Below are 26093 nucleotides of genomic sequence, written 5' to 3'. Positions count from 1 at the left end.
GACATCTCTTTCTTAGTGATCTTATCGCCTTGTCAATTAGCACAGCTTTGATTATCTTCTCTATGCAGATAACTCCTAAATCCCTATTTCTAGCCCTAACTTCTCTTCTGGATTCCAGTTCTGCACTACCAATTGCCTATGGAACAGCTCCATCTAGATGTCTTGTAGCCTCATCTAAGTCAATGTGTCCAAATTTGGAATTCATATTTCCACCAAAACACAGTCCTCTTCCAAATCTGACTATTTGTGCTAGAGCAATACCATCTTTCTAGTCACCTAGATTTACAACCTTGAAGACATTCTTGACCACTTCCTCTATGCCATACTTTATCAGTCATCAAGCCTTTTTGTTTCTACCTTTACAGAGTCCTTATAAGTTGACTTGCAAATCTTTTTGTTCAATCCAAATCTCTCTCCCAAATTCCAGTCCCACATTACCAACTTGGCTATCTCTGCCTGGATGACCTAGAGTCATGTCTTTAACATGTATAAGCACAGATCGTTATATTTCCCTCCAAACTTGCCTGTTTCTCTATCATTGTAGTTGTCCAGGTTCACAACCTAACTAGATTCTTTCCTTTGCCTCACCTTCCAAATTCAATCATTTGCCTCATCTTATCAATACTACTTTCTCAGAAGTTCTCTCTAATTCATCCTCTTCTCTCTATTCATATAGCTTCTATCTACCTAATTAGTCTCCCTACTAAGAATCTCTCTCCTCTCTAATCTCTCCTTTACTTAACTATCAAATTAATATTTCTAAAAGACAAATTAGGACATATCACTCCACCACTCAGAAATCTTTGGTTGCTCCCTGTTACCTCTAGGATAAAATATAAAAGTTTCAGCACGGCATTTAAATCCCTCAATAATCTGGCTTCCACCAGATGCAAATCTTATCCCATACTACTCCTCTTCATGACATTCCAGCTTCTACCTCCACACCTTTGAACAGGTGGTTACTTATGTACTTCCTCCTCACTTCTGGAAATTAGCTTCCTTTAAATCATATCTCAGGTGCCACTTACTGCCTGAAAATTTTCCTGATCTCCCAAGCAATTAGTGTTTTCTTCCTCTTGAAATTACTTTGTTGCCACTTATCTGTGTAGATGCTGTATCTGCCTCATGCCTTGAGGTAAGAGACTTTGTTTTAGGCAGTTAAGTGGATAGAGTGCTGGACCTTAAGTCATGAAGACCTGAGTTCACATCCAACTTTAAACAAAGATAAGTTGTATAACCAGAACAAATCATTTTACTTCTCTCCACCTTAGTTTCCTCCTGTAAAATGGGCATCATAATAGCATCTACCTCCCAGGGTAACTGTAAGGATCAAATGAAATACATTTTTGTAAATTATTTTTCAAAGTAATACAAACATTAATTATAGTGCAATATAAAAGTTAATGATTAGGGAGTAGTGGGGGGTGTTATAACCAGTACTCAGAATACTCCATGTCTTATGTCTTATATAGAGTTGATACTTAATAAATACTTATTTAAATAAATTTAATTAACTAAGGCTGTGTTATGGAAGAGGGAAGAACTTGATTTGCTTACAACTAAAAACATTGTGTCGAAAGTTCCTTTGAGGGGCAAGCTGTAGAAGCAAAGTTTGGCTTGACTTAAGGAATACTTCCTAAAAATAGTCATCCAAAAATAGAATATCCCACCTTAAGAGGTAGGAGTTTCCTTCTCACTGGATGATGCATTATTAGATATGATACAGAGGGGATTAAAATTACCACCTCCCCACTGAGAATGCCAGCCAATATCTACATAAGTTCCTCCTTTCCTTCAAAGAACAATCTGTTAGAATCTCCTTCCTATAAATAGATTCTCTCATCCTTAGGTGAAAGTGATCTCTCCCTTCCTTAGTTTTTATTTTTGGTTCTTTTTTTCCCCCATCCTTTTCCTTGCAGAATGATATTTTATTGGTTTGTTTGTACTTTCCCCCCATAACTAGGGTCTGTGTCATGTCTATTTGTGTCTCCAGCCTTAGTAAGTGCTTAATTAAAATTTATTCAATTCAGTTACATTGAACTAATAAGAGTGTTTGTGTGGTTCTGACTTTGTTGTCCTAGGTGGTGAGTTCAAATGTCAGCTCTACAATTTACCATCTATGCGATTTGGGGCAAGTCACATTATCTAGAACTGGCTTTTTGGTTTGTTTCCATCTGTAAAATGAAAGTTTGGACTACATGACCTCTGGGATAGTTGCTTCCAGTAATAAATACATGAACCCTCTACAAGAAGCAGAACAGAGAATGGCCTGGTAGCAAAGCTTGGGACCAAGAGGCAGAAATGCTATCCATGATCCTTGTACCCTAAGATAACACTGGAAGAAAATTTACTCTAGAAGAGAGCTGGGTGCCCCGAGAATGGGCAAAGTCTGGATCTGCCTTCTGGGATATCAGCTCACCTGATCACCTCTCTTCTCCTGGGGCAAAATGCACACGGGGAAGGGAAGGCGGGTCTCCCAATTACCACCTAGAAGATCAGCCCTCTCCCCAATCACGAGGACCATTTCTGGATGAGAAAGAAGAGTTTCTGGGGGGTCAAGTCTAAGGTCCCCCTTGCGGCCGGGAATAGGCTACTGAGGTCAGTACAAGACCGGAGACACAAAGCTCCAGACTCCGTCCCTGAACGGCCCCAGAGTCCGAAGTCGTAAATTTCCAGCCCAAGTGCAGAGACCAAACTGTACAACAGATGCTGCAAATCCAAGTCCCTTAGTTCCCTTTACTCCAGAGCCGGGAGACAAGGGCAGCCCTACAATGGGAGGAGCGTGGCCCGCACTACATGTCCCTGCGTGCTTTGCGCTCAAGCCCGAAGCTTCCGCTGCGCGGGCTCAGGCTTCTGCCACTGACAACCGATCCAACCAATGGATGCGGGGCAGGAAAGCAGCTAGGACTAATCACAATGGAGAGGATGGAGGTGGGGCACTTCCTCTCGTTGAATGAATTTACCCCCCTTTTCAATGAGCTTTCATGGCTCCACTACCTTGGGGTTGCAGCTTTTCAGATTTACCGCCTGCACTTTGCTTTTGGTGGTGCAGTGGATAGAACTGGGAGACTGGAAGACCTGAGTTCAAATGTGACCTTAGAAACTTACTAACTGTGGAAATCACTTTACCTTTCTGTCTCGGTTTCCTTAACTTTACAAGGATTTTTTGTTTGGATTAATGAGTTAATAGTTGTAAAGCCATTTCCAAACCTTAAGCTCCCTCCCTGTTAATGGTAGTTGTGATTTTTACAGCAGACTGGGGCCTCCCTGTTTCCTTCCCCCCACCCCCTTCAGTGGTTCTGTGATGGCTTATGCCCAGAACTATTTTCCATCTCCAACCATTTGTCCAGAAAGGGAAAAAATATGTGTTCCTCATGGAGGTGGGCAAGAGGCAGTGACCCTCATGTTCTGAAATCTTGTATTTTCACCAGTTAGCACTAGTTAAGCATAAATTGCAAAATCTGTGGTTTCAGCATTAGTCAAGCATAAATTGCAAAATCTGTATTATTAATTCATTAACCATTCTGTATTGTTAATCACCTGTACTAGTTCTGTATTATTCTGTTCTGTGTACCAACTTTGTTCTGTATTATTAATTACTTATATTGTTCTCTATTTGCCTTAGTTCTGATAGGTATTATTACTTGCCTATAGTAATTATCTACTGCACTATATCCCCCCTATGTTCCCTTCTTTGATGAGGGCATTCCAGAAAGGTAACAAGGCCTCTCCTACACTGACAAATGATGGTAGGTGGGACAATAGGAGGAATGGAATATGCACACTAAAGGGTCTGGCAGTCCAGGGGCCCTCAATAAATACACAGACCCTGATGGGGGTGGATGAGAGAGGTGGAGCAGAGCAGGCTACTCCACCAGCCCAGGGTTATGGGGCTATTCCACTAGCAATCAGGCTATTCCTTCAACCCTGAGGTTATTCTACCAGCCCCTGAGCCATTTCACCAGCCTAGCCTATTTTACTATCTTAAAAACCTCTTCTTTAAATAAAATTCTTTTATACTTCTGAATTGAATGGAGTTCTTTTTGTGGCAAAACCCTGGTTCACATTTGGGTGTGTTTTCCTACAACATTACCTTCTTTCTTAATGAAGCTGAATCAGAAAATTAAACTATATTTTGTGCATTTCATATATATTAATAAATATTTGCTTCAGATCTGTGATTTCATTGTGTCTGGCATATAGTGGGCATATAGATTGATTGATCAGTAGGGAACTCCCAATGAAGAAGCTTACTCTACCAGTGCAGAATTACAGCACTCGGGCAATTTAAAGTCTTAGAGTTGCCCAGAGAATTGACTTACCCAGAGTCACACAGCCTGAAGAAGTCAGAAACCAGACTTGAATCTCAGTCTTCCTGTCCTCTCTATCCAGTACTTTGACTGCTCCTCCTTAAGTGGTACAGTAGATATCATGCTAGATCTGAAGTCAGAAAGACTTATCTTCCCGAGTTCAGATCTAGCCTCAGATACTATCTGGGTGACCCTGGGAAAGTCACTTAACCTAGTTTACCTCTGTTTCCTTATCTTTAAAATGAATTGGAGAAGGAAATGGCAAGCCACTCCAGGATCTTTGCCAAGAAAACCCCAAATGGGATCATGAAAAAAGTCAGACACTATTGAAATATGATTGAACAACAACTACCACCTCTGGCTATACTAGAAGCATCCATAGGTTTTCAGAGTAAATAATACTTAGTAGTAGCTAATCATACTTCAAAGGTCATTCCTTCAGGGTGGGCACTCCCTCTACCTCTGCTTATGCTCTTGAATTGCTATGTTGCTGGGTTTTCTTTTTGTTTTTTAAAGGAAATCTGAAAGAAAGAAAAAGGTCATCCAATAAATAAACCTTAAGAATATAGAGTTGAGAGGCATTATAGATCATTCAGCTCAACTGCTCTCATTTTATAGATGAGTAAATTAAAATCCAGAGGTTATCAATTGCTCATAGTCACACATATGTATTGGAGGCAGAACTGGAACACAGGTGCTTCCAGTTCCAAGGCTGACCCTCTCTCTGTCATGTCATTCCATCTTTTATCTTCAAGGCAAAAGGGAGCCACTTCAGATTTTTTAGTCCAGGATCTGTACCTTAGGAAGATTCTGGTAGATATATAGCCAGTGATTTGGAGATGGGAAAACCTGAAACTGAGAAACTGTAAGGATTTAAATTTAGGTTTTTATGCTAATGTGAAAATTCTAAAGTAGTATTGTGGTCGCAGATTTAAAAATATTATAGCTTAAGTCAAAATGACTTTTAGCAGTTTAATTTGCAAAGAGGTGGGAAGAGTAAAAGTGGAGAAATGTGGATAAAGAGACAGAAAGTATTGCCTATCTACAAATACCCTAAGTTTAATCCTAATGTCTCCAGACTACAAATGAGAATCCGAAAGCAAATCTCATCAGAATCCAAAGACCTAATTAGGAAACCCAAATCCTAAGAGCCAGGAGATGCTGAAGAATCTGCTGAGAACCTTCAGTGCACATGAGGCTAATGCCGCCACCAACACAGAGAGGGTCTCCTCGCCTAAGAACCAAGGAAGGAATCACTCCGGTCCCCACCACAAGCTGAGGCAGGATCCAGGGAAAGAGTCTCCTCCTCCATTCTGGCTCATCAATGCAGAGAGAGTGAACCAGTCCTCAGGCTGGCCTTTTTAAAGCAGTTTTCTCTATATCACTTCCTGTCGCCCCCCCCCCCCACACACTTTATGGGAACCAATCACAGTCTTTCAATTTGCCTAGCATTGGGGGTATGGGGAGGAGGGAGACAGTGACCTTTGGAGGTGTGAGCTTATGCTAGTAAGTGACTTGCAGAACTCTCTTACTTAGTGTCATGTAGCAGGGGTACTTTAAGTTCTTGATTTGTTTAGCTAAAAATAGACAAGGGAAGAGTTAATTCTATCTTTTCAGAAACCAATTAAGAGACTATTACAAGGCTAAGAACATCAAGGGCATCAATTAAAACAAAAAAAAAATGAAGGGAGGCCTAGCTGTACCAGATTTCAAATTATACTATAAAGCAGTAATCATCAGAACAATCTGGTACTGGCTAAGAAATAGAGTAGTGGACCAATGGATAGGTTAGGCAATTAACATATGGCCATTAACATCCATAGCAACTAAGTATTCAGTAAACCCAAAGATCTAAGCTTTTGGGAAAAGAACTCAATATTTCACAAAAACTACTGGGAAAACTGGGGGGAAATGGCAGAAACTAGACATAGACCAAAAGCTTACACCAAAAGCCAGTAGAAAGTCAAAATGGATACTTAATCTAAAAATAAAAGGTGGCAGCATAAATAAATTAGGGAAACACAAAAAAGTTTACCTGTCAGATTATGGAAAAGAGAGGAATTTGTGATCAAATAAGATATAGAGAACATTTCAAAAAATGAAATTAGTTTTGAGTGCTTTAAATTTAAAAGTATTTTTTTACAAACAAAACCAATGCAACCAATATTGGAAGGGAAACAACAAATTTGAGGGTGGGGGATTTATAGCAAGTATCTCTGACAAAGGCCTCATTTTTCAAATATATAATAACGGAGCCAAATTTATTAGAATACAAAGCATTCCTCAAATGAAAAATGATGAAAGGATATAAACAGGCAGTTCTCAGAAAAATAAATTAAAGCTATCTACTTAGAATCATATAAAAATTTCTTCATATCTCTATTGATTATACAAATGTAAATTAAAACAACTCTGAGATTCCATCTCATACCCACCAACATTGGATAACATGACCAAAAAGAAAAACAATAAATGTTGAAGGGAATATGGGAAAATTGGAACACTGATACACTGTTGATGGAACTGTGAACTGATACAGCCCTTCTGGAGAGCAATATTGGAACAACATTCAAAGGGCCATAAAACAATGGCCTTTTGACCCAGCAATGCTGGCTCTATAACCCTAAGAGATAAGATATAAGTGAAAAGGACATACCTGTGCCAAAATATTTTTAGCAGCTCTTTTTGTAGTGGCAAAGAGCCACAGGCAAAGAATTGGAAACATCCTGTTTGTCATTTCCATTACCCAAGTTGTGATATATGGTTGTAATGGAATACTATTGTACCATAAGAAATGATAAACAGGATGAGTTTAGAAAAACTTGGAAAGACATGAACTGATGCAAAGCGGAGCACGACTAGGAGAACAACATACATGGTAACAAAAATATTACACGGTGATTAGCTGTGAAGGATTAAACTAGTCTCAGCAGAGCAAGTCCCTAAAGCAGTGATTCCCAAAGTGGGCGCCACTACCCCCTGGTAGGTGCTGCATCGATCCAGGAGGGCAGTGATGGCCACAGATTTTAATCAACAATTTGATGATATTTTGAAAATGAACATACCTGATTGGATTTTGGATCCATTTTCAAGTGCAAACACTGAAGAATCTCCACAGTTACAAGAAGAACTGATGGAAGTAATTACAAATGATGAATTGAAATTTAAATTCAAAAGTGGCTACCAACAATTCTGGCTGCAAAAGGAGATCCCTATGGCTTATCCTGAAATATGGGCTGTAATTCCAAAGTTCTTAATTGCATTTCCTTCATCATATTTATTGGGCCATGGATTCAGTGTGGTAACTAATTTATTAACAACAAAAAAAAAGAAACCAATTGCAAATAGTCAATCACGGTGATTTAAGATTACTGCTGACAAAAATAGAGCCAAGGATTACTAAATTGGTAGCAGCATACCAGGTTCATCCTTCTCATTTAAGATGATTTTGAATGTTTTAACTTTTTTTGTATTACATTCTATTCTGAGTTCAATAAATAGTTTCATAATTTCAAAGTTCAATGTTTCTAATTTACACCTTTCTTTACTATATTTTACAAAAAAGGTAGAAACATTAATACATATATCTTTCCTATTAATTTCTATTAAAATTTTTTAAAATTAATTTCCAGGGGGCACTAAGTAATATTTTTTTCTGGAAAGGGGGTGGTAGGCCAAAAAAGTTTGAGAACCACTGCTATAAAGGATCCATGAGGGAAAATGTTATCCACAGCCAAAGAAGGAATTGTTGGATTCTGATTGCAGATTAAAGCATACTATCTTCCACTTTATTTCTTTCATGAATTTTTTTGTTGTTGTATTGTGATAAGTGTCTTCTATCACAGCATGAGAAATATAGAAATGTGTATTGCGTGAAAGCACTGGTATAACATATCTTAGACTATTTACTGCCTGGGGAGAGGAGTAAGGGAGGGAGAGAGAAAAATCTAAATCCTAAAATGTCAGAAAATAATTGTCAAAATTGTTTCTACATGTAACTGAAAAAAAAGAAACACATTTATGTTTAAAGAAAAAAAGAAAAGTAATAGAAGTAATTGGGACAAGTTCAGAGGAAAATTGTAGTAGCTCACACATGGATATTGTTAACACTGGTATCCTTCTAGTAGCTTTCTATTTTAACTAGTTTATCTTGTTAACTTTGTTAAAATTAGTTGTTTCTATACTGCTACAGGAGGTGTACTCTTAAAATGTAAATATAATAAAGTTTAAATTGCAAAAAAAATTGTGCACAGTAACAGCAATATGGGATGATGATTATCTGTGAAAACTTGGCTACTTTTAGCAATGCAATGATCTGGGACAATCCTGAAAGACTTATGATGGGGAATGCTATCCACCTCCAGAGAAAGAACTGTTGGAGTCCTCTTTCACATCAGTGTATGAATGGTTTTATTTTGGGATTTTGGTTATGTATAACTCTGCTCTTGTAACAATGGCCAATACGGAACAGTGCTTTGCATAACAATAAAAAGTGAAAAAATAAAAATAAATTGCAAAAAAAGTCAAGAACTATTACAAATACTAGAGGACAGAGGTGATGAGGGTCTGAACCAATGTGATGGGCCTCTGCAGAGGGTGAAATTTGTTGTGGAGATCACAGATATAGTAAACATCAGTGGCCAGTATGATTTATGTAGTAACAAATGCTAGCTATTTCAGTTACCATTATTATTATTGTTGCAGCAGTATTGGGCTGTAATGTTTCCCTCTGCCTCAAAAGTACTACAGTAGCCTATGCCCTCAGAGACCTTAAGCTTAGGTCTTCTGAAACAAGTCTATTGCTCTTATTACTTCATCCTAAATAAAAAGATGACTCAAAAAATCCAGTTTCTGCCTTCAGAAAGGGATAAGTATAATTAATAAATGCATGGTAAGTAAGCAAATTAAGAATCAAAACTAATTGTGGGAATACAATAATGCCCAGGGATATTAATGAAACAGTGGGTGAAAAGATCAAATTTAAGTTACTTTCAAACCACAAGAGAATTAACCAAAAAAATCATTAAACTACTTGAGCATCTTCTCCCTCCAGAAAATACATTAGCATTTTCATAGGGTCCTTTTGGAAATATATCTAAAGTACTGAGTAACTCTTAATGTAGATATTAAGAGGGTATTATGGTGGGGCAGGTAGACAACCCATTGGATAGAGAGCCAGGCCCTAAAGATGGAAGGTCCTGGGTTCAAATTTTACCTCAGACACCACCTAATTGTGTGACCCTGGGCAAGTCACTTAACCCCCATTGCATAGTCCTTATCACTCTTTTACCTTGGAACCAATACAGAGTATTGATTCTAAGACAGAAGGTAAGGTTAACAAAAAATGTATTATGGAATTTAGTGGGGCAGAAATCCATTTAGGTCCCTTAAATTACATGTCCCAGTGAAGCCAGCCCTGACAGGGAATTAGAATTAGGGAATATTGTATGAGTGAATACAAATACAAAAGAAATCATTCATGGGAAAGTGTTGCATGCATGAGCTGGAGTCAGCTCAGACCAACTTGTGAGATCTGATTGTAAAACTTTCATTGAGAGTATCTACACCTCGGAAAACAGCAAAAGCTACAAATGAGGACTTGATTTACTGTTTGGTTGATTATCTCTAGACCTAAGAAAATGATACAGAAAATGCTGATAATTCAGATAAAACTTTAAAATGAGTAGCTATTTTTTCCAGAGAGCCAGTTGTTAAACATTCACCAGCATACTCTTGAGTGTGTGTATGTGGCAGATGAGGGTGTGTAGGTCTGTGAGAAAGAGTAGCAGAGTACCAGAGAGAAAATAGATGCTAACAGCATCTCTATTCAATGTATTAAAAAGTCTCTGAAGTATAGTGGACAAAGCTCTGGTCCCTCAATTTGTGACGTGACTTCTAGACCTACCTCTAAAGTCCACCATGAGTCACATTTTACCTCCTTTTCTCTCTGTTTTCTCTCCTGTAAAGTCAGCAGATTGCCTTCAATTTAGACCTCCAAGATCTCTTCTAGCTGGTACCCAACTGAGTAAAAAAATCTTTCCTCTCTGGGGCTGCTATTTCTCCATGTAACCACTAGGGGCCACTGTGGCTCTTGCCCAAGCTAGGGCTTCTTCCTTCTTCCAGCATCCCTCTGGCTTTGGTTCTGGAGCAAAGAACTTTGACGACTAGGTTCTGTAGCCTCATGGGATGGGGAGGGAAGTTTCCTGTCCCTAGAAGCCTAGACCAGGCCTAAGAGTGTAACTTCCAGTGTGAGAGATCTTTTAGATCTCTCCCAGCCCTAGGTCTTCAGCATGGGGGCTCAGGATCTAACTGACCTGTTTTCAAATCCTGGCTCTGACACAAACTACCTGTGTGACCCTGGGCAGGTCCTCTGAGCTCAGAGTTTATGGATTGAATGAGACCACTGAGCTAAGTGATCCTTAAGATCCATTCTAGCTCCACATTCCGAGTGTCCTGATTCCCTGTAGATCCCTTTTGAACCTAACTCAGGACTGGTTTGATCCAGCCCTCTTTGGTAATACATAGTCTGGGTTCATCAGGAGGAACAGGACGTTGTCAATGACTTTTGAGAGTGCTTTACAGTTTCAAAGTACTCTTCTCCCCACTAGAGGTAGTTGGTGGAAACAGAGCACTAGACCTGAAATCAGAAAGACCTGATTCAAATTCCACTTCAGACTTAGCTGTAGGAAGGTCATTTGCCTCTGTTTGCCACAATTTCTGTAAAATGGGGATAATAATAGCACCTACCTTCCAGGATTGTTGTAAGGATCAAGTGAGATAATATTTGTAAAGTGCTTTACAGACCTTAAAGTGTTATATAAATGCTATTATTATTAATAACCTTGTGAAGTTGGGAGCAAATATTTTTCCCATTTTACAGAGGAGGAAACCCATTCCTTGCTCAGGCTAACAACTCTTGCCCAGGTCTAAAGTCCAATGCTTAGTCCACTAAATTATGCTATCATCTTGTTTTGAATTTATTCATAATGTTGACATGGTATAGTAGAAAAAAACACAAAGTTCTAGAGTTAGAGGACCCAGGTTTAAACCCCCCACCTATGATACTACCTCTGTGACTGTTTTATAGTATTCCCACTCTTTAGCCCACAGGAAAATAACCAAAACTAATGTCTCTGAAAGACAATATTTGAGTAGTCTGATTAGAATGAAGAAGTACTTTTTCTATAAGAGACAGGGCAGGATTTCATTGGTCCCTATTGGCTTTGCCCTTTGAAAGGATTAGTTTATGCCCCCAAATTTGAGTAAATGATCTCAACAGCCCCTAATTCAGAAGTCTCCAGACTTTTTTGATCATGTATTCTTACATGTACAAAAGAAAAACAAATTGTATATATTTACTTATTTATAAATTTCATATGTATACTAATAATTATTCAGCACACCTTCTGCATCTGCACCTTTAACTGGTGAGTTGTACTCTACTTTTGTACTTTAACTGGTGAGTAGCTGAAAAATGTGTTAAAGATCAGATTTAGCAGCCCTGGACTGAGTTAAGTAAATGACTGGTAGGCATGGCTACTGCTGGCCTGGACCAAATAGGTGTTCTCCCCCTTGCAACTGCTGGACAAAGCCCAGAAAGTAGCACTCTTTTTCAACTGGAGTATTATAAGTTTTTTTTTTAATAAGGGAAATAACATTTAACCTAGAATCAACAAAAGACTGAAAACCCAGTACTTCCACTTTGAGATTTGTAACCTCTAGCAAGGAAATGGGAAAGGTCTAGCCTCCCTCTCCAGTTCAATAATCCTTGATTGGAGCTTCTTTCAGTGAGGGGTTCCACCCTTATAATAATCAGCCAGTTACACTTCCCAGATTTGTATTGGGGTCTTATTCAAATGAAGAGCTGAAGTCAAAGGAGGCTGGGTCTTGGAGCAAACTCATTTTTTTTCCTGGTCTCTTCATATACAGTTGAGATATTTGAGCCTGGACCCTAACAAAAAATCTACACAAGGAAGTATTTAAAATGATGAGATAAATATGAAATAATATTTTGTTCTAGATCTAATAGGGAACCACTGGAATTTATTGAGTAAAGTAATGGCTTAGTCATACCTGTCCCTTAGGAAAATCGCTTTGGTATCTGTATACTGGAGAAATTGGAGAGTTGAGAGATTTGAGGCAGGCATACCAATTAAAGGCTTTTACAGTAGGCCAGTTGACAGATGATGAGAGCCAGAAATAGGATGGTGTCTTTGTGTGTGGAGAAAAGGCGACAGATATAAAAGATATTGTGGAGATATAAAGATCTGGCAACTGATTGGAGATGTGAAGTAAGTGAAAATAAGTAGTTGAGGACAGCATCAAGTTTGTAAACCTGGATGACCAAAAAGATGATGGCACATTTGACAGTAATTGGGAAGTTTGGGGAAAGGGTATTTTAAGAGAGAAAGATAATGTAATGGAATCTATGTTGCAGATCACAATCCATCATGACTGCTCATTCTGTGTGACTCATTCTATCCAGACAAAAATTAAATGGAAGGACAGGACTCTTATTCACCAACCACTACCCCCAAAGCATAGAGCCTGCAGCATGCCGAAGGGCACCTGTCAAAGCCATGAGGTGATCTCTGGTCTAGTGAATGGAAATGGTGACTGAGGAAGGAAAGGGAGCCTCAGGAAATTTTGCTTACATGATGTTTGGGTTCCTGGTTTGTGGTTCTACTAAAATTGCTGTGAGGAGCCAAAACCCAGTGCTTCCAGATTAGGTTAGTGAGAGTGGGGGGACATTGAGTCAATAATGAAAGAAGGGGCTTATATCATTGTGTTTGAGATTAGCCCTGGATTTCCTATCAGAGAGAGAGTAGAATGTGACCTACTTTCCAACCCTCTGATTGGCCGATTATATGCACTTTATTGTTGTTCAGTTATTTAATTCCTATTTGACCCTTCATGGCCTTATTTGGACTTTTCTTGGCAAAGATACTAGAGTGGTTTGCCATTTCCTTCTCCAGCTCATTTTATGGGTGAGAAAACCGAGGCAAACAGAATTAAGCAACTTGCCCAGGGTCACACCGTTACTAAGTGTCTGAGGCCAGATTTGAACTCAGGAAGATGAATCTTCCTGATACCAAGCTAGACATTCCAAACACTGTGCCACCTTATTTGCCCATATATACACTTTGGGGTCATTCCATATCTCCCTGAAACTGCAGAGTCCCCTCTGTGGTGACCACTATCCTAACCTCTTGCAGAAGAGCCAAATAGCAGAAAAGACAATAGAGAAGGAAGTATATTTAGCACCTCTCAGCAATGCAATAGTGAGAAAAGGAGACAATGGGAATGCCTTTCATACCACCTTTCCTATTAACCTCTTTTTTCCATGGTAATGTCAAAATGTGTCTAAAAGTACCAGAATCAAAGGATTACCCAGAACAAAAATTTTACAGTTAGAAGGCAGTTCAGAGGCCATATAGTCCAACCCAAAGCTGAAAAAGAATCCCTACCACACGTGTGCCTATTGTCCCTGAACCTTTTCTTGAAGACTTCCAGTAAGTGAGAGCCTACTTCCTCTCCTGCCAGAACTTGTTACTTTGGGACAGCTGTAATTGTTTGGAAGTTTTTCCTGATATCCAGCCTTAATTTTCCACTTTCCAATTTTTACCCAGTTCTATATTATGTGGCCAAAGAGACCAAGTTTAATCTCTCTTCCACAAAAAAAGCCTTTCAAAATTCAAAGACAGCTTTCCTGTCTCCCCTCTCTTCTTCAGGCTACACTTGCCCAGTCCCTTCAACTAATCTTCATATGGTCTCAATTCAAATTCCTTTACCAACTGATGACCATCTGGCCCCTCTCCAGTTTAGTAATGGGCTTGGAGCCCAGAACTAAATATCATTCTCCAGAATAGTCTCACCACAGCAGAATACAATGGTAGTGTTACAATTATGTTCCTAGAATTTGTACTTCTTTTAACGTAGCCCAAGATTGCATTATCTTTTTTGTTTTGGCTGCTCCACCACACCGTTGTCACAAATTGAGTTTGCAGTTCACTAAGACCCCCATATCAGAAGAACGAGGCCTTTGGCGAAACTGCTGGTAGGGTAAAATAATTACTTTAATCAATTTTCTAGGACGATAGCATTTTATAGTTTACAAAGTACTTTATTCAGTGGTGTAGTGGAAAGAGTATGGATTTGGAATCAGAAGGCCTGAGTTCAAATTACACCTCTCTTGCTTACTCTTATGTGACACTGGTCAACCAGTTATCTTATCTAGGTCTGAATCCTCATTTATAAAATTAGGGCATTGAAATAGGTGATTTCTAATGCCCTTTTGGGCAGCTAAGTGACACAGTGGATAGAGAGGACTGAGCTTAGAGTCAGGGAGACTCATCTTCATGAGTTCAAATCCAGACTTGAATACTTAACTAGTGTGTAACCTTGAAAAAAAAAATCACTGAACCCTGTTGGCCTCAGTTTCTTCATTTGTAAAATGATCTGGAGAAGGAAATGGCAAACCACTCCAGTATCTTTGCCAAGAAAAAAACCCCAAATTGGGTCATGGAGAGTATCAGACATGACTAAAAAAACAAAAGACTAAACAACTGCAAATGCCTCTTTCACCTTCAAATTCTGTGATCCTGTGAATAATTCTATTAGTAGATTCATTTAGCATTATCATCACCATTTTCCAGACGAAGAAACTGAGGTTTAGAGAAGTGACTTGCCAATGGCCACAGAGCCTAGGTCTCTTTTGAGTGTAAGGCTATAGTTTTCCTTTCTACACCCTGAAGTGACTGTGGTGCATCAGAAAACTTGAATCTTTGCCAAGCCAGAAATGACTGGAAAAACTGAAAGGACATGAAGCTAGAGAATAGGAATAAAGACTTTTTTTTTTCTTGAGATAATATTTAGAGCTGAGCATATTCCTATACCTTTTGAGCACTCTTTTCTCTCTACCATCAAGTGTCTGGGCCTAGAGATAGTTCTAGGTCTTTGAACCTGAGTTTTGCCTCTCTTTCTTTTGAGTGAATACCAGCCATTGGAGTTAGTGTAGAAGGGCAGTTCCCTAGGGCAGCATTGGCAAAGTATTGGCACGTGTGCAGAACCAGCACTCGGGGAACTGCTCCATTCTCCTTCTTTCCAGCGCTGGAGGACATTTTTTGCTTGCCCTGCCCCCCTGTCCAGCCTCCCAAAGCAAGCACTTCCTCCCTCCACTCTCTGGGGTAATGCAGGGGGCTCACGGGTAGCCTGAAGTTGTAGTTTGGGCACCCAAACTTGAAAACCTTCACCAACACTGCCCAAGGGAATTAGTTCTAAAGGACTCTTAAGGCCCTAGGGAACTTCCTTGCTACCTGCTTATAATTTCTTTGCCTGTGGCTTTTATTTGGAGGCATTTTTATTAAATATATTTCATATATTTTTATAAAATATGTTGTATTTTAAATTATAAAAATATACTACATTTTTATTATGTATTATTATGTATATTATGTATACCTATAAGTATATTATAAATATATTGTAATCACATTATATTTTATTTAATATATGAACAATATATTAAATACATTTTTATGAAAGATCATTTATTTGAACCCTCAGGCCCATGAAGGTCAATGGGGACAAATACTCTACAATTCACCAAGTGCTTTCCTCACGACTATGTGATACATGGAAAGAGCTTTCTGATCTCTATTTGAAGATTGTTCCACCCCTGTGGCTAAAGGGAACATTAGGACTTCTAGGCCCCTGACAAATCTATCTGGATGCCTAGAAGGATAAACAACCCTTCCCATCTGCCTTTTGAATCATTAGGACTTTGTGTTAGAGCTAAAATTCCCTGTGGGAAGAAGTTATGTGGAAGATGTACTTGTTTGTCTAGAGCCAAAATGTCTCCAAAGTAATCTATATATCTTTTAGCCCTGTGTGTTCAATAAACCACTGTCACTATTGGGGCTACGTTTTCAAATCAGAAGTTGAGATTCATGAGCTAACTAGTTAGTGTGTATGTAAACATATATGAGTGTATACATACACTAACATATATGTATATGTGCTGATTCTATTACTATACTATATTATCTATATGTATACATTGGGGCAGCTAGGTAACACTGTGGATAGAGCACTGAGCTTGGAATCAGGAAGACGAGTTCAAATCTGGACTCAGGCACTAGCTGTGTAACCATGGGCAAGTCACTTAACCTGGTTTGCCTCAGTTTCCTCATCTGTCAAATGAGCTGGAGAAGGAAATGGCAAGCCATGCCAGTATCTTTGCCCAGAAAAACACAAATGGGGTCACATAGAGTCAGACACAACTGAAACGAGAACATCAACAATGTCATATATTATATACACATATTTGTATGTGTATGTTTGAATTTATCTATATATCTATATCACTATAATTGAGACTAAATTGGGATATCTATATATCTATATCACTAAGATCAGGGAAAATCTGTAGAGGTTGACATGAATAAGAACAAAATCAACAAATGGTGGGCATAATCCAAGGTTGAAACTTGTCAGGGCAAAAGCAACAACAGCATGGGAACTAGAGAAAATAGGATATTACAGAGCTGAGCTGGTTCAACAAGGAGTCTAGATGAAGAAGGAAGAGTTTAAGTGTGACTGAGGTGAGATGGAGGAGTACATCATGGAAAATAAGCAGGAAACTTGAAGAATGGGGAAGTTAAGATGTTTGACAGAGTATCCATATGTATATCAAAGTTTCCTAATATGGGAACAATAATTGGAGAGGAGAGAAAGCCTACGGTCCAGGTCCTAAATTCACTGAGGAAGGAAGGAGGATGTTCTAGACTACAGGGTGGTAGACAACAGCTGCCAAAGTTTTGATTGACTGATAAATATAGATTGAGTGAATCTCAAAACTGGGGGGGAAAATAACTTGCTATTTATAGAGGGAAATCCTGGAAATGGTAGTAGGAAGCAAGGAGTATTTCGACTCCCCTACTACGACCAGTGAGCTGCAGTAGGGTTTGAGTGAAAGTATATCCAAGTGCATCCGTCCAAGGAAGGGTGCTTAGGAAAGATATGTCATTGGGGAAGAGCCAGGTTTCAGTGAGTACAAGAAAATAGAAGGAGTAAGAAAGAGAAAAGGTTTAAAATGAGAGCACATTTGTTACCTATGGAACAGGCATCCCAGATTTCCACAGTAGAAAGAAAGGGTAGGCAGATGTTAAGTGAGGCATTTAGGGAAAGAGGGTTAAGTTGAAGGAGAAAGGAAACCAGAAGTAGGTAGCTGGGGGTATAGGATGGAGTTTGTATATCCATAGGCATTAGTTCAGAATCATTAGTATGGATATGGCATGGCGGTAGTATGGTAATCATTGAGGAATGAGTTCAAACTGGTCATGGTTCCCAGGTGTAAAGGTGGGGGAAAGTAGAAGAATGAGCTTGTAGTGGAAAGTAAATAGTGAGGATAGATAGAGATTCCAGGCAAGAATCATTGAGCATTGGGTGGAATTTTCCCATGGCTCAGATAATGGTGTCTAGTTGAATATATGGAAGGGAGGGAGAACCTGACAGTGAGGAGGAAAAGTACCCATGTTGGGTGATGATAAGCAAGAAATCAATGTGGAGCTGTAGCATTGGGATGAAATGGCTAATCCAGGCAAGATTCTCCTCCAGGAACATCAGAATTTAATCTCTCCACAGTTCCCTGTAGGACCACATTTTGAGAAGGACGTTGCCAAATGGACCACTTTCAGAAGAGAATATTCAGGAAGAGGGTAAATGCCATCTTTCTATTTAAAAAAACCCTCCTTATTTTTATTGTATGTGTGATAATGTGTCTTCTGTCACAACATAAGCAATGTGAAAATATGTATTTCATGAAAGTACTGGTTAACCTATTTAGGACTATTTACTGCCTCAGGGAGGGAGGAGGAGGAAGGGAAAGAGAAAAACTGAATCCTAAAATGTCAGAAAACAATCGTCAAAAATTATTTCTAAATGTAATTGGGAAAATTAATTAATTAATTTTAAGTTTTTCTTCTTGCCCATTGGTGTTTTTGTCTTTTCTCTATTGCTCACATTTCAGGATGAAACAATTTCTACTCTCAAGAACCTGACTTTTATCAGGGGAAACAAATACATATAAAAAAAAACATAAAAAGAATCAATTTTTAAAATAAACCTACTCCTTCTTTGTCATTTACCTCAGACTTCTAAGCTACCTTTCTGAGACCCAAGCCAAGAAATAACATATCAAACTATACTGCAAAATAATGTACTGCTTTAAGAAAAAAAAAAAAAGAGAGAGTGAGAGATATTGACCAATGAAACAGATTAGGTATTCGACATAGAAAACAAGATGAACACATAGTGGTGTAAAGACGTACTATTTGACAAAATTTTCAGAGAAATCTGGGAAGCATTCTGGAAGAAATTAGATAGATAAAGCAAGAATTCTTCACTTTCTTTGGGTCATGGACTCCTGTCGCAGTCTAGTGGAACCTGTGGTAGAATTTTCTCTGACGTGTAGGGGTCCTGACAAATATTCAGGTGTCCCAAAGGGATGAGGAGAATGAGATGTGGGGAGAAGGATGACACACATCAGAAGGGCCAATGAAACTGGTAGCAATCAGAGGCAAAGTTTATTGATCACAGCTTGTATTTTATAGAGAAACTAACATAGGCTAAGGGATTAGTTAAGCTTTTTACATGGACAATGGTTAGTAATCATTTACAATCTTAGTACAATGACTTAGTTTACCTCACTGAAACTTAGACAGAATTTTCTAGAGGATAATAATTCAATATGTCGGGGTATAACCATCTAGTTCAGATTCTCAGGGAAATGTTTGCTTCAGTGAGTAGAGCAAGAACAACAAGTTGTCAAGTACAGGAGGGGCTTGGGGGGGTCTCATGTGATGCCTAGGTTGCATGACTGATTTTGGTCAGACCATGGCTTCCTAGAAACCTTGCAATCTGGGGTTCACTCTCACTACTGGGGGCTACACTTCTCAGAATATGTAAAAATATGTAAAACAAAGAATGTAAAAAACATTCAACAAACAAGTTCATGGATCCTAGGTTAGAAATCTCTGATAGTGGAAGAAAAACAGATATAATTGTGTTGGACTATAAACTTATGCAAAGGAACTCTAAGCTATCAATGAACCAAATGAAAAAATGCTCCAAATCACTAAAAAATAGAAAAATACAAATTAAAGCAATTCTTTAGATCCTGACAATTTGCAAAGATGATAAAAATGACTATTGGAGAGGCTGTGGGAAAACAGACACATTAATGCCCTGTGGTAGAACAACAAATTAGTCCAGCCACTCTGGAAATCAGTTTAGAACTATGCATATCCTTTGATCCAGCAATATCAACCCTACACCTATACCCCAAAGAGATCAAAGGAAGAGGAAAGTATCCATATATACAAAACTATTTATAACAGCTCTTTTTGGAGTAGCAAAGGAAACTAAAGATTGGAAACTAAGAGTGGTAGCTATCTATTGTGGAATGTTTAAATAAATTATAGTATATGAATATAATGGAATATTTTTAGAAATGAAAAATTGGACATATGAACTGATGCATGGTATAATGAGCAGAACCAAGAAAGCAATTTATTTGATAACATTTCATTTATAATATAATAATATAAAATATATAACACATATGTAATATATCTATTAATTCATTTGATCCTCATAATAACTATGTGAGGTGCATCCTATTATTATCTCCATTTTATAGATGAAGAAACCAAGACAGACAGAGGTTAAGCAACTTAAGTGAAAGACACTTGCTGCCACACCTTACCAACTTTCTTATTTCACTAATTACATTGGCCAAAGTTTGGGAAATCTCCTTTATCCTTAGTAGAAACCATGTAAAAGTTTGAGCCTTCTTTCTCTAGGGACTGAGGCAACATAAAGGAGAATGCCCTTCAACATCTTAATGTGAAGAAGTTACACTTTGGTCCAAGCTCTGTCTTTTCAGTAAATATCTTGTAAAAGCTAATTGATGCTAATTTATTTAATAGAATTGAAGCATTTATTCACATTTCTGTGCTTTTCCATATGTTATATGTCATCCATATTTGGGTAGACTCTCTCCTTACTTTCACTTAATAAAATACTTTGTGTTTACTTATCTATGTGTAGTGAGATTCTGAACTCATTCTTTCAAAGTGAAGCCAGGTCTTATGAAAAATATATATGGTCAAGCAAAACTTTGTCTACCACATTGTCTATGTCCAAAAGCAAATTAAACCTTCTTTGTGTCATAGAACCTTTCATAGTCTGGTAGAGCCTATGGATTCCTTCCCTCTTATTCTGCATTTTGAACCCATCACTTATTTATCAAAAGGTAGGTAGCACGTTTCATCGGTAGTCCCCAGGAACTCTGATTAGTCATTGTGCTGATCATTGTTGTCAAATCTTACAGAGTGGTTTTTCTCAATTTCTAATGAGATTCTTAACCTTTTGTTCTTCCAAAGGAATATTTTCCTAATCTTAAAAAGCCATCTTTTGGTTATTTGGTATGGAACTGAAGAAATAAATTAATTTAGGTAGTATTATAATTTTTATTATATTGACACAGCCTACTCATAAGCAATTAATATTTTTCCAATTATTTCAATCTGCCTTTAATTCTGTAATTTATTCATATATCTGCCTCAAGTGTCTTCCTACTCCATTTCATCCTCCACTAAAGCTGTCCAATTAATCTTCCTAAAGGTCAAGTCTGGCCATGACCCCTTCCATTCAATAAGCTCCAGTGGTTCCAGATTATTCTCCAGGACCAAATATAAAATCCTCTGGCTTTCAAAACCCTTTGCAACCTAGCCCTTTACTACCTTTTCAGTCTTCTTTTACCTTACTTCCTTGCTCACATTCTGGAGTCTAGTGTTTAGTCTCCTTGCTGTTCTCACAAAGCATTCTTGATAAAGGGCAACTAGGTGACACAATGAATAAAGAGTCAAGACTGGAGAAGGGAGGTCCTGGGTTCAAATTTTATCTTAGATACTACCTAGCTGTGTGACCGTAGGCAAGTCACTTGACCCCAATTGCCTAACCTTTACCACTCTTCTGCCTTTGGAACTAATAGTATTGATCCTAAGACAGAAGATAAGCATTTAAAAATAAAACAATTTGAGGGGCAGCTGGGTAGCTCAGTGGATTGAGAGCCAGGCCTAGAGACAGGAGGTCCTAGGTTCAAACCCGGCCTCAGCCACTTCCCAGCTGTGTGACCCTGGGCAAGTCACTTGACCCCCATTGCCTACCCTTACCAATCTTCCACCTATAAGTCAATACACAGAAGTTAAGTGTTTAAAATTTAAAAAAAATTGTACTAGAAGTGCTAACTATAGCAATAAGTCAAGAAAAAGACATCAAAAGAATAAATACAGGCAACAAGAAAATAAAACTATCACTCTTTTCAGATGATATGATGATATACTTAGAAAATCAATTAAAAAACTAGTTGAAACTTTAGAAATACTGATTTTTGTGGGTGGACTGAGACAATATAATAAAAATGACAATTCTAACCAAATTAATCTACGTGTTCAGTGTCATACCAATCAAACTACCAAAGAATTATTTTGTATAACTAGAAAAAATAATAACAAAATTCATCTGGAAGAACAAAAGATCAATAATATCAAGGGAATTGATTTTTTAAAAAGGAAAATGGGCTAGCACTAGCAGATTTCCAACTATACTATAAAGCAGTAATCACGAAAACAATCTGGTACTGCATAAGAAATAGAGTGATTGATCGGTGGACTAGATTAGATACACAATATACAGAAGTAAATTACTGCAGTAATTTGATAAACTCCAAAATCCAAGGTTTGGGGGCAAGAATTCATTATTTCACAAAACTGCTAGGAAAACTGGAAAACAATCTAGCAAAAACTAGGCATCTCACATCATATACCAAGATATGGTCAAAATGGGTACATGATACATAAAGGGTAATGTCATAAGCAAATTAGTGTAGAAGAGGAAAAATTACCTAATAGATCAATGGATAAGGAAAGCATTTATAAGCAAACAAGAAATAAAGAGGATCATAGGAGGTAAAATGAATAATGTTGAATACATGAAATTAAAACAGTTCTGCACAAACAAAACCAGTGTAACCAAAATTAGAAGGAAAGCAGGAAACTAGAAGGAAACTTTTTACAACAAGATTCTCTGATAAAGGTCTCATTTCTTAGATATATAGGGAACTGAACCAAATCTATAAAACTAAGAGCCATGTCCCAGTTGATAAATGATGAAAAGATATGAGCAAGTACTTTTAAGAAGAAGATATCAAAGAGAAATTCATATTAAGACAATAATGAGGTTGGTTTTTATCACATCTATCAGATGTAATGCATTGTTGGTAGAACTGTGAATTGGCCTAGTCATTCTGGAGAATAATTTACAATCATGGATAAATGATGATAAAACCATGCATACCTTTTGATCCAAGAATACCACTACTAGATTTGTATCCCAAAGAGATAAAAAAAAGGGAAAGAATTCATATATTACAAAAATATTTATAGTAACTTTTTTATGAAGAATTGGGAATTGAGAGGATATCCATCAATTGGAGAATGGCTGAACAAATTGTAGCATGTGGCTATGATTGAATACTTATTGTGCTGTAAAAAATGAATAAGTGGATATGTAAGAATTTTTTTAACATACTGTGTTATTCCTATATGAAGGTCCTAGATTCAAGAGAATTCCTGACTCAGGGTCCTGGATTAGAAAGACTCTAAACAGCTATTGATTCTTGCATTTCCTTTGTTCTTAGGAATTTCTAGAGAGGTTTAATCCCTCCCTTTCATCAAATTGGTTAATTGATAAAGGCTTTTTCTACCTACCTGATTCCATTATCTATGGAGAGGTTGAGAGTCTTGCCCTTGGCTATAATAGCCCTAGGATATTTTATTTTGGGGTCTCTTTCAGGAGGTGATTGGTGGATTATCTCAATTTCTATTTTTCACTCTTATTCAAGGATACAAAAGCAGTTTTCCCTGATGATTTCTTGTTATATGGTGTTCTGGCTCTTTTTTTGATCATGACTTTCAGTTATTCCAGTAATTCTTATATTATCTCTTCTGGATCTATTTTCCATCTCAGTCATTTTTCCAGTGAGGTATTTTAGATTTTCTTCTATTTTTTCACTTCTTTGATTTTGTTTTATTGTTCCCTTTTATCTTAAGATTTCATTAGCTTCTATTTGTCCAATTCTAATTTTTAGGGATTTACTTTCTTGAGGTTTTGGGTTTCCTTTTCCATTTGTCTAATCCTACTCTTTAAAGAGTTGAGTTTTTTTCCTCCATTTCCATTTGGTCAATTTTATTCCTTAAAGGAGGTATTTTATTCAGTAAATTTTTTTACGAGCTGTTGAGGTGTTGTTTTTTTTTTCATCAATTCTCTGATTTTGGGGTGTTTTAACTTCTTTTCAAATTCACCTAGGGAATATTTTGAGGCCTAAAAACCTTCTACAGATTTCTTTGAGGCTTCATATGTTTCCTTTTTGGAATTATTGTCTTCTGAGTTTATGTTTTGGTGTTCCCTGTCAACTTTCTAAGGTTATAAGTGGGGGAGGAAGGGTATTGTGTGTTTTGTTCATTTTTCTAGTTGTTCCACACACACACACACACACACACCATTACTTTTTCTATCTTTTGAGGGTTTTCTCTGTTTCTGGGACAGAGGATACACTGCTTCAGGCTTGCAGAGTAATCTTCTCTTCTCTGGTACTTGGGATAGGACTAGCTGCCCTTGTTCCTCATGGCGTGTCTATCAAGGAGATGGCCCTGCTAGCTTGCTCTGGGGAGGTTTATAGCTGTTTTGTCCAGCTATATTCAGCACTCTATGATACCAGTTCCCCCATTCTTTTATGGGCTTCTCTAGTCCCTACTCTACTTCTTCCCTGCCCCTAGCAAGTGGCCTAAGCTGAGCAGGCTTCTTGCCTTGAGCTCTGCCACACTAGGCACTCCGCTCACACATGAAAATGTGGGTAGGTTACTTCACTGTAGTTCCATTTCCTCCTCTCTGACCCCCTATAGCCCAGAGCTCTGCTGCTAGGAGTAGTGGGTAGATCACTGTGGTTTCAGTTCCCTTTCTGTGCTCCTCTGTAGCCCTAGGGCTCCAATGTCACATGAGAGTTTATAGGTTTCCTATATTCTTTCATACACATTCTTCAGCTTTATTGTCTCTTGGCAGTATTGTGTTTTGCTCCAAGATCTGCTGGTGATATGCTGGCTGGACTGCTTTTTCTTCTTACTTCAGTGAGACTTGTTCCCCCAGCTTTCCTTTGTTTTGAGGAAATATATTTTCTTTTTTTGCTTGCATGGAGGGATTGGGGGAGTGGAGTATCCTTTATACCACCATCTTAGCTCTCAGCATGAAATTTTTGGGGTTGAGAGTCTTAATGGACAACCTCCTTATTAACTGTTCACCAGTCAGAAATGTCTTGGGAAGTCCTAGAGCAGTGATGGCGAACCTTTTAGAGACTGAGTAACCAAACTGCAACCCTCACACCACACGTGAACTATCCCCTTGCCCCAGACAGGGGAGAGAGAAAGTGCTCCCATTAGATTTCTGGGCAGAGGGACTTGTCATGTGAGAAATATCCTCAAGTGCAGTGAAGAGGGGAAAGGGAGAAGCCCCCCTCTAGTATATGTGCCATAAGTTCACCAACATGGTCCTAGAGAGAGGCTGAATAACATTTTCCCAAACTGATTTATAGATCTTCCTGAAAGACCTTCAGGGTCACTGATCATCAAGAAGATCACTGACCATCTCACACCCTATACCAAGATAAATTCTGAATGGGTGAACGACTTGAATATAAAGAAGAAAACTATAAGTAAATTAGGTGAACACAGAATAGTATACCTGTCAGATCTTTGGGAAAGGAAAGATTTCAAGACCAAACAAGAATTAGAAAAAAGTACAAAATGTAAAATAAATAATTTTGATTACATTAAATTAAAAAGGTTTTGTACAAACAAAACCAATGCACCCAAAATTTAAAATAAAGCAACAAACTGGGAAAAAATCTTTATAACAAAAAACTCTGACAAGGGTCTAATTACTCAAATATATAAGGAGTTAAATCAATTGTATAAAAAATCAAGCCATTCCCCAATCGATAAATGGGCAAGAGACATGAATAGGCAATTTTCAGATAAAGAAATCAAAAGTGTCAATAAGCACATGAGAAAGTGTTCTAAATCTCTAATAATTAGAGAAATGCAAATCAAAACAACTCTGAAGTATCACCTCACACCTAGCAGATTGGCTAAAATGAGAGAAGGGGAGAACAATGAATGTTGGAGGGGATGTGGCAAAATTGGGACACTAATGCATTGCTGGTGGAGTTGTGAACTGATCCAACCATTCTGGCTGGCAATTTGAAACTATGCTCAAAGGGCTATAAAAGAATGCCTGCCCTTTGAGCCAGGCATACCATTGTTGGGTTTGTACCCCAAAGAGATCATAGATAAACAGACTTGTATGGAAATATAGCTGTGCTTTTTGTGGTGGCAAAAAACTGGAAAATGAGGGTATGCCCTTCAATTGGGGAATGGTTGAACAAATTGTGGTATATGCTGGTGATGGAATACTATTGTGCTCAAAGGAATAATAAACTGGAGGAGTTCCATATGAACTGGAAAGACCTCTAGGAATTGATGCAGAGTGAAAGGAGCAGAGCCAGAAGAACAGTGTACACAGAGACTGACACACTGTGGTAAAATTGAATGTAATGGACTTCTGAACTAGCAGCAATGCAATGACCCAGGACAATTCTGAGGGACT

The 26093-nt window shown here is 38.0% G+C and overlaps 1 protein-coding gene across 1 annotated transcript in view; it reads left to right on the top strand.

Moving 5' to 3' along the window:
• Nucleotides 1–2771: 2771 nt before the first annotated feature.
• The window catches only part of LOC123246046 (Fc receptor-like protein 6), a 67949-nt gene continuing 44627 nt past the window's right edge, over nt 2772–26093 (top strand). Inside the window, exon 1 of the mRNA XM_044674999.1 lies at nt 2772–2931. Within this exon, the coding sequence (XP_044530934.1) occupies nt 2772–2931 (160 nt within the window). The remainder of the gene's footprint in view (nt 2932–26093) is intronic.

Source organism: Gracilinanus agilis, chromosome 4, assembly GCF_016433145.1.
Source record: "Gracilinanus agilis isolate LMUSP501 chromosome 4, AgileGrace, whole genome shotgun sequence".
Lineage (NCBI taxonomy): Eukaryota > Metazoa > Chordata > Mammalia > Didelphimorphia > Didelphidae > Gracilinanus > Gracilinanus agilis.
This window is presented reverse-complemented; position numbering and strand designations above follow the sequence as displayed.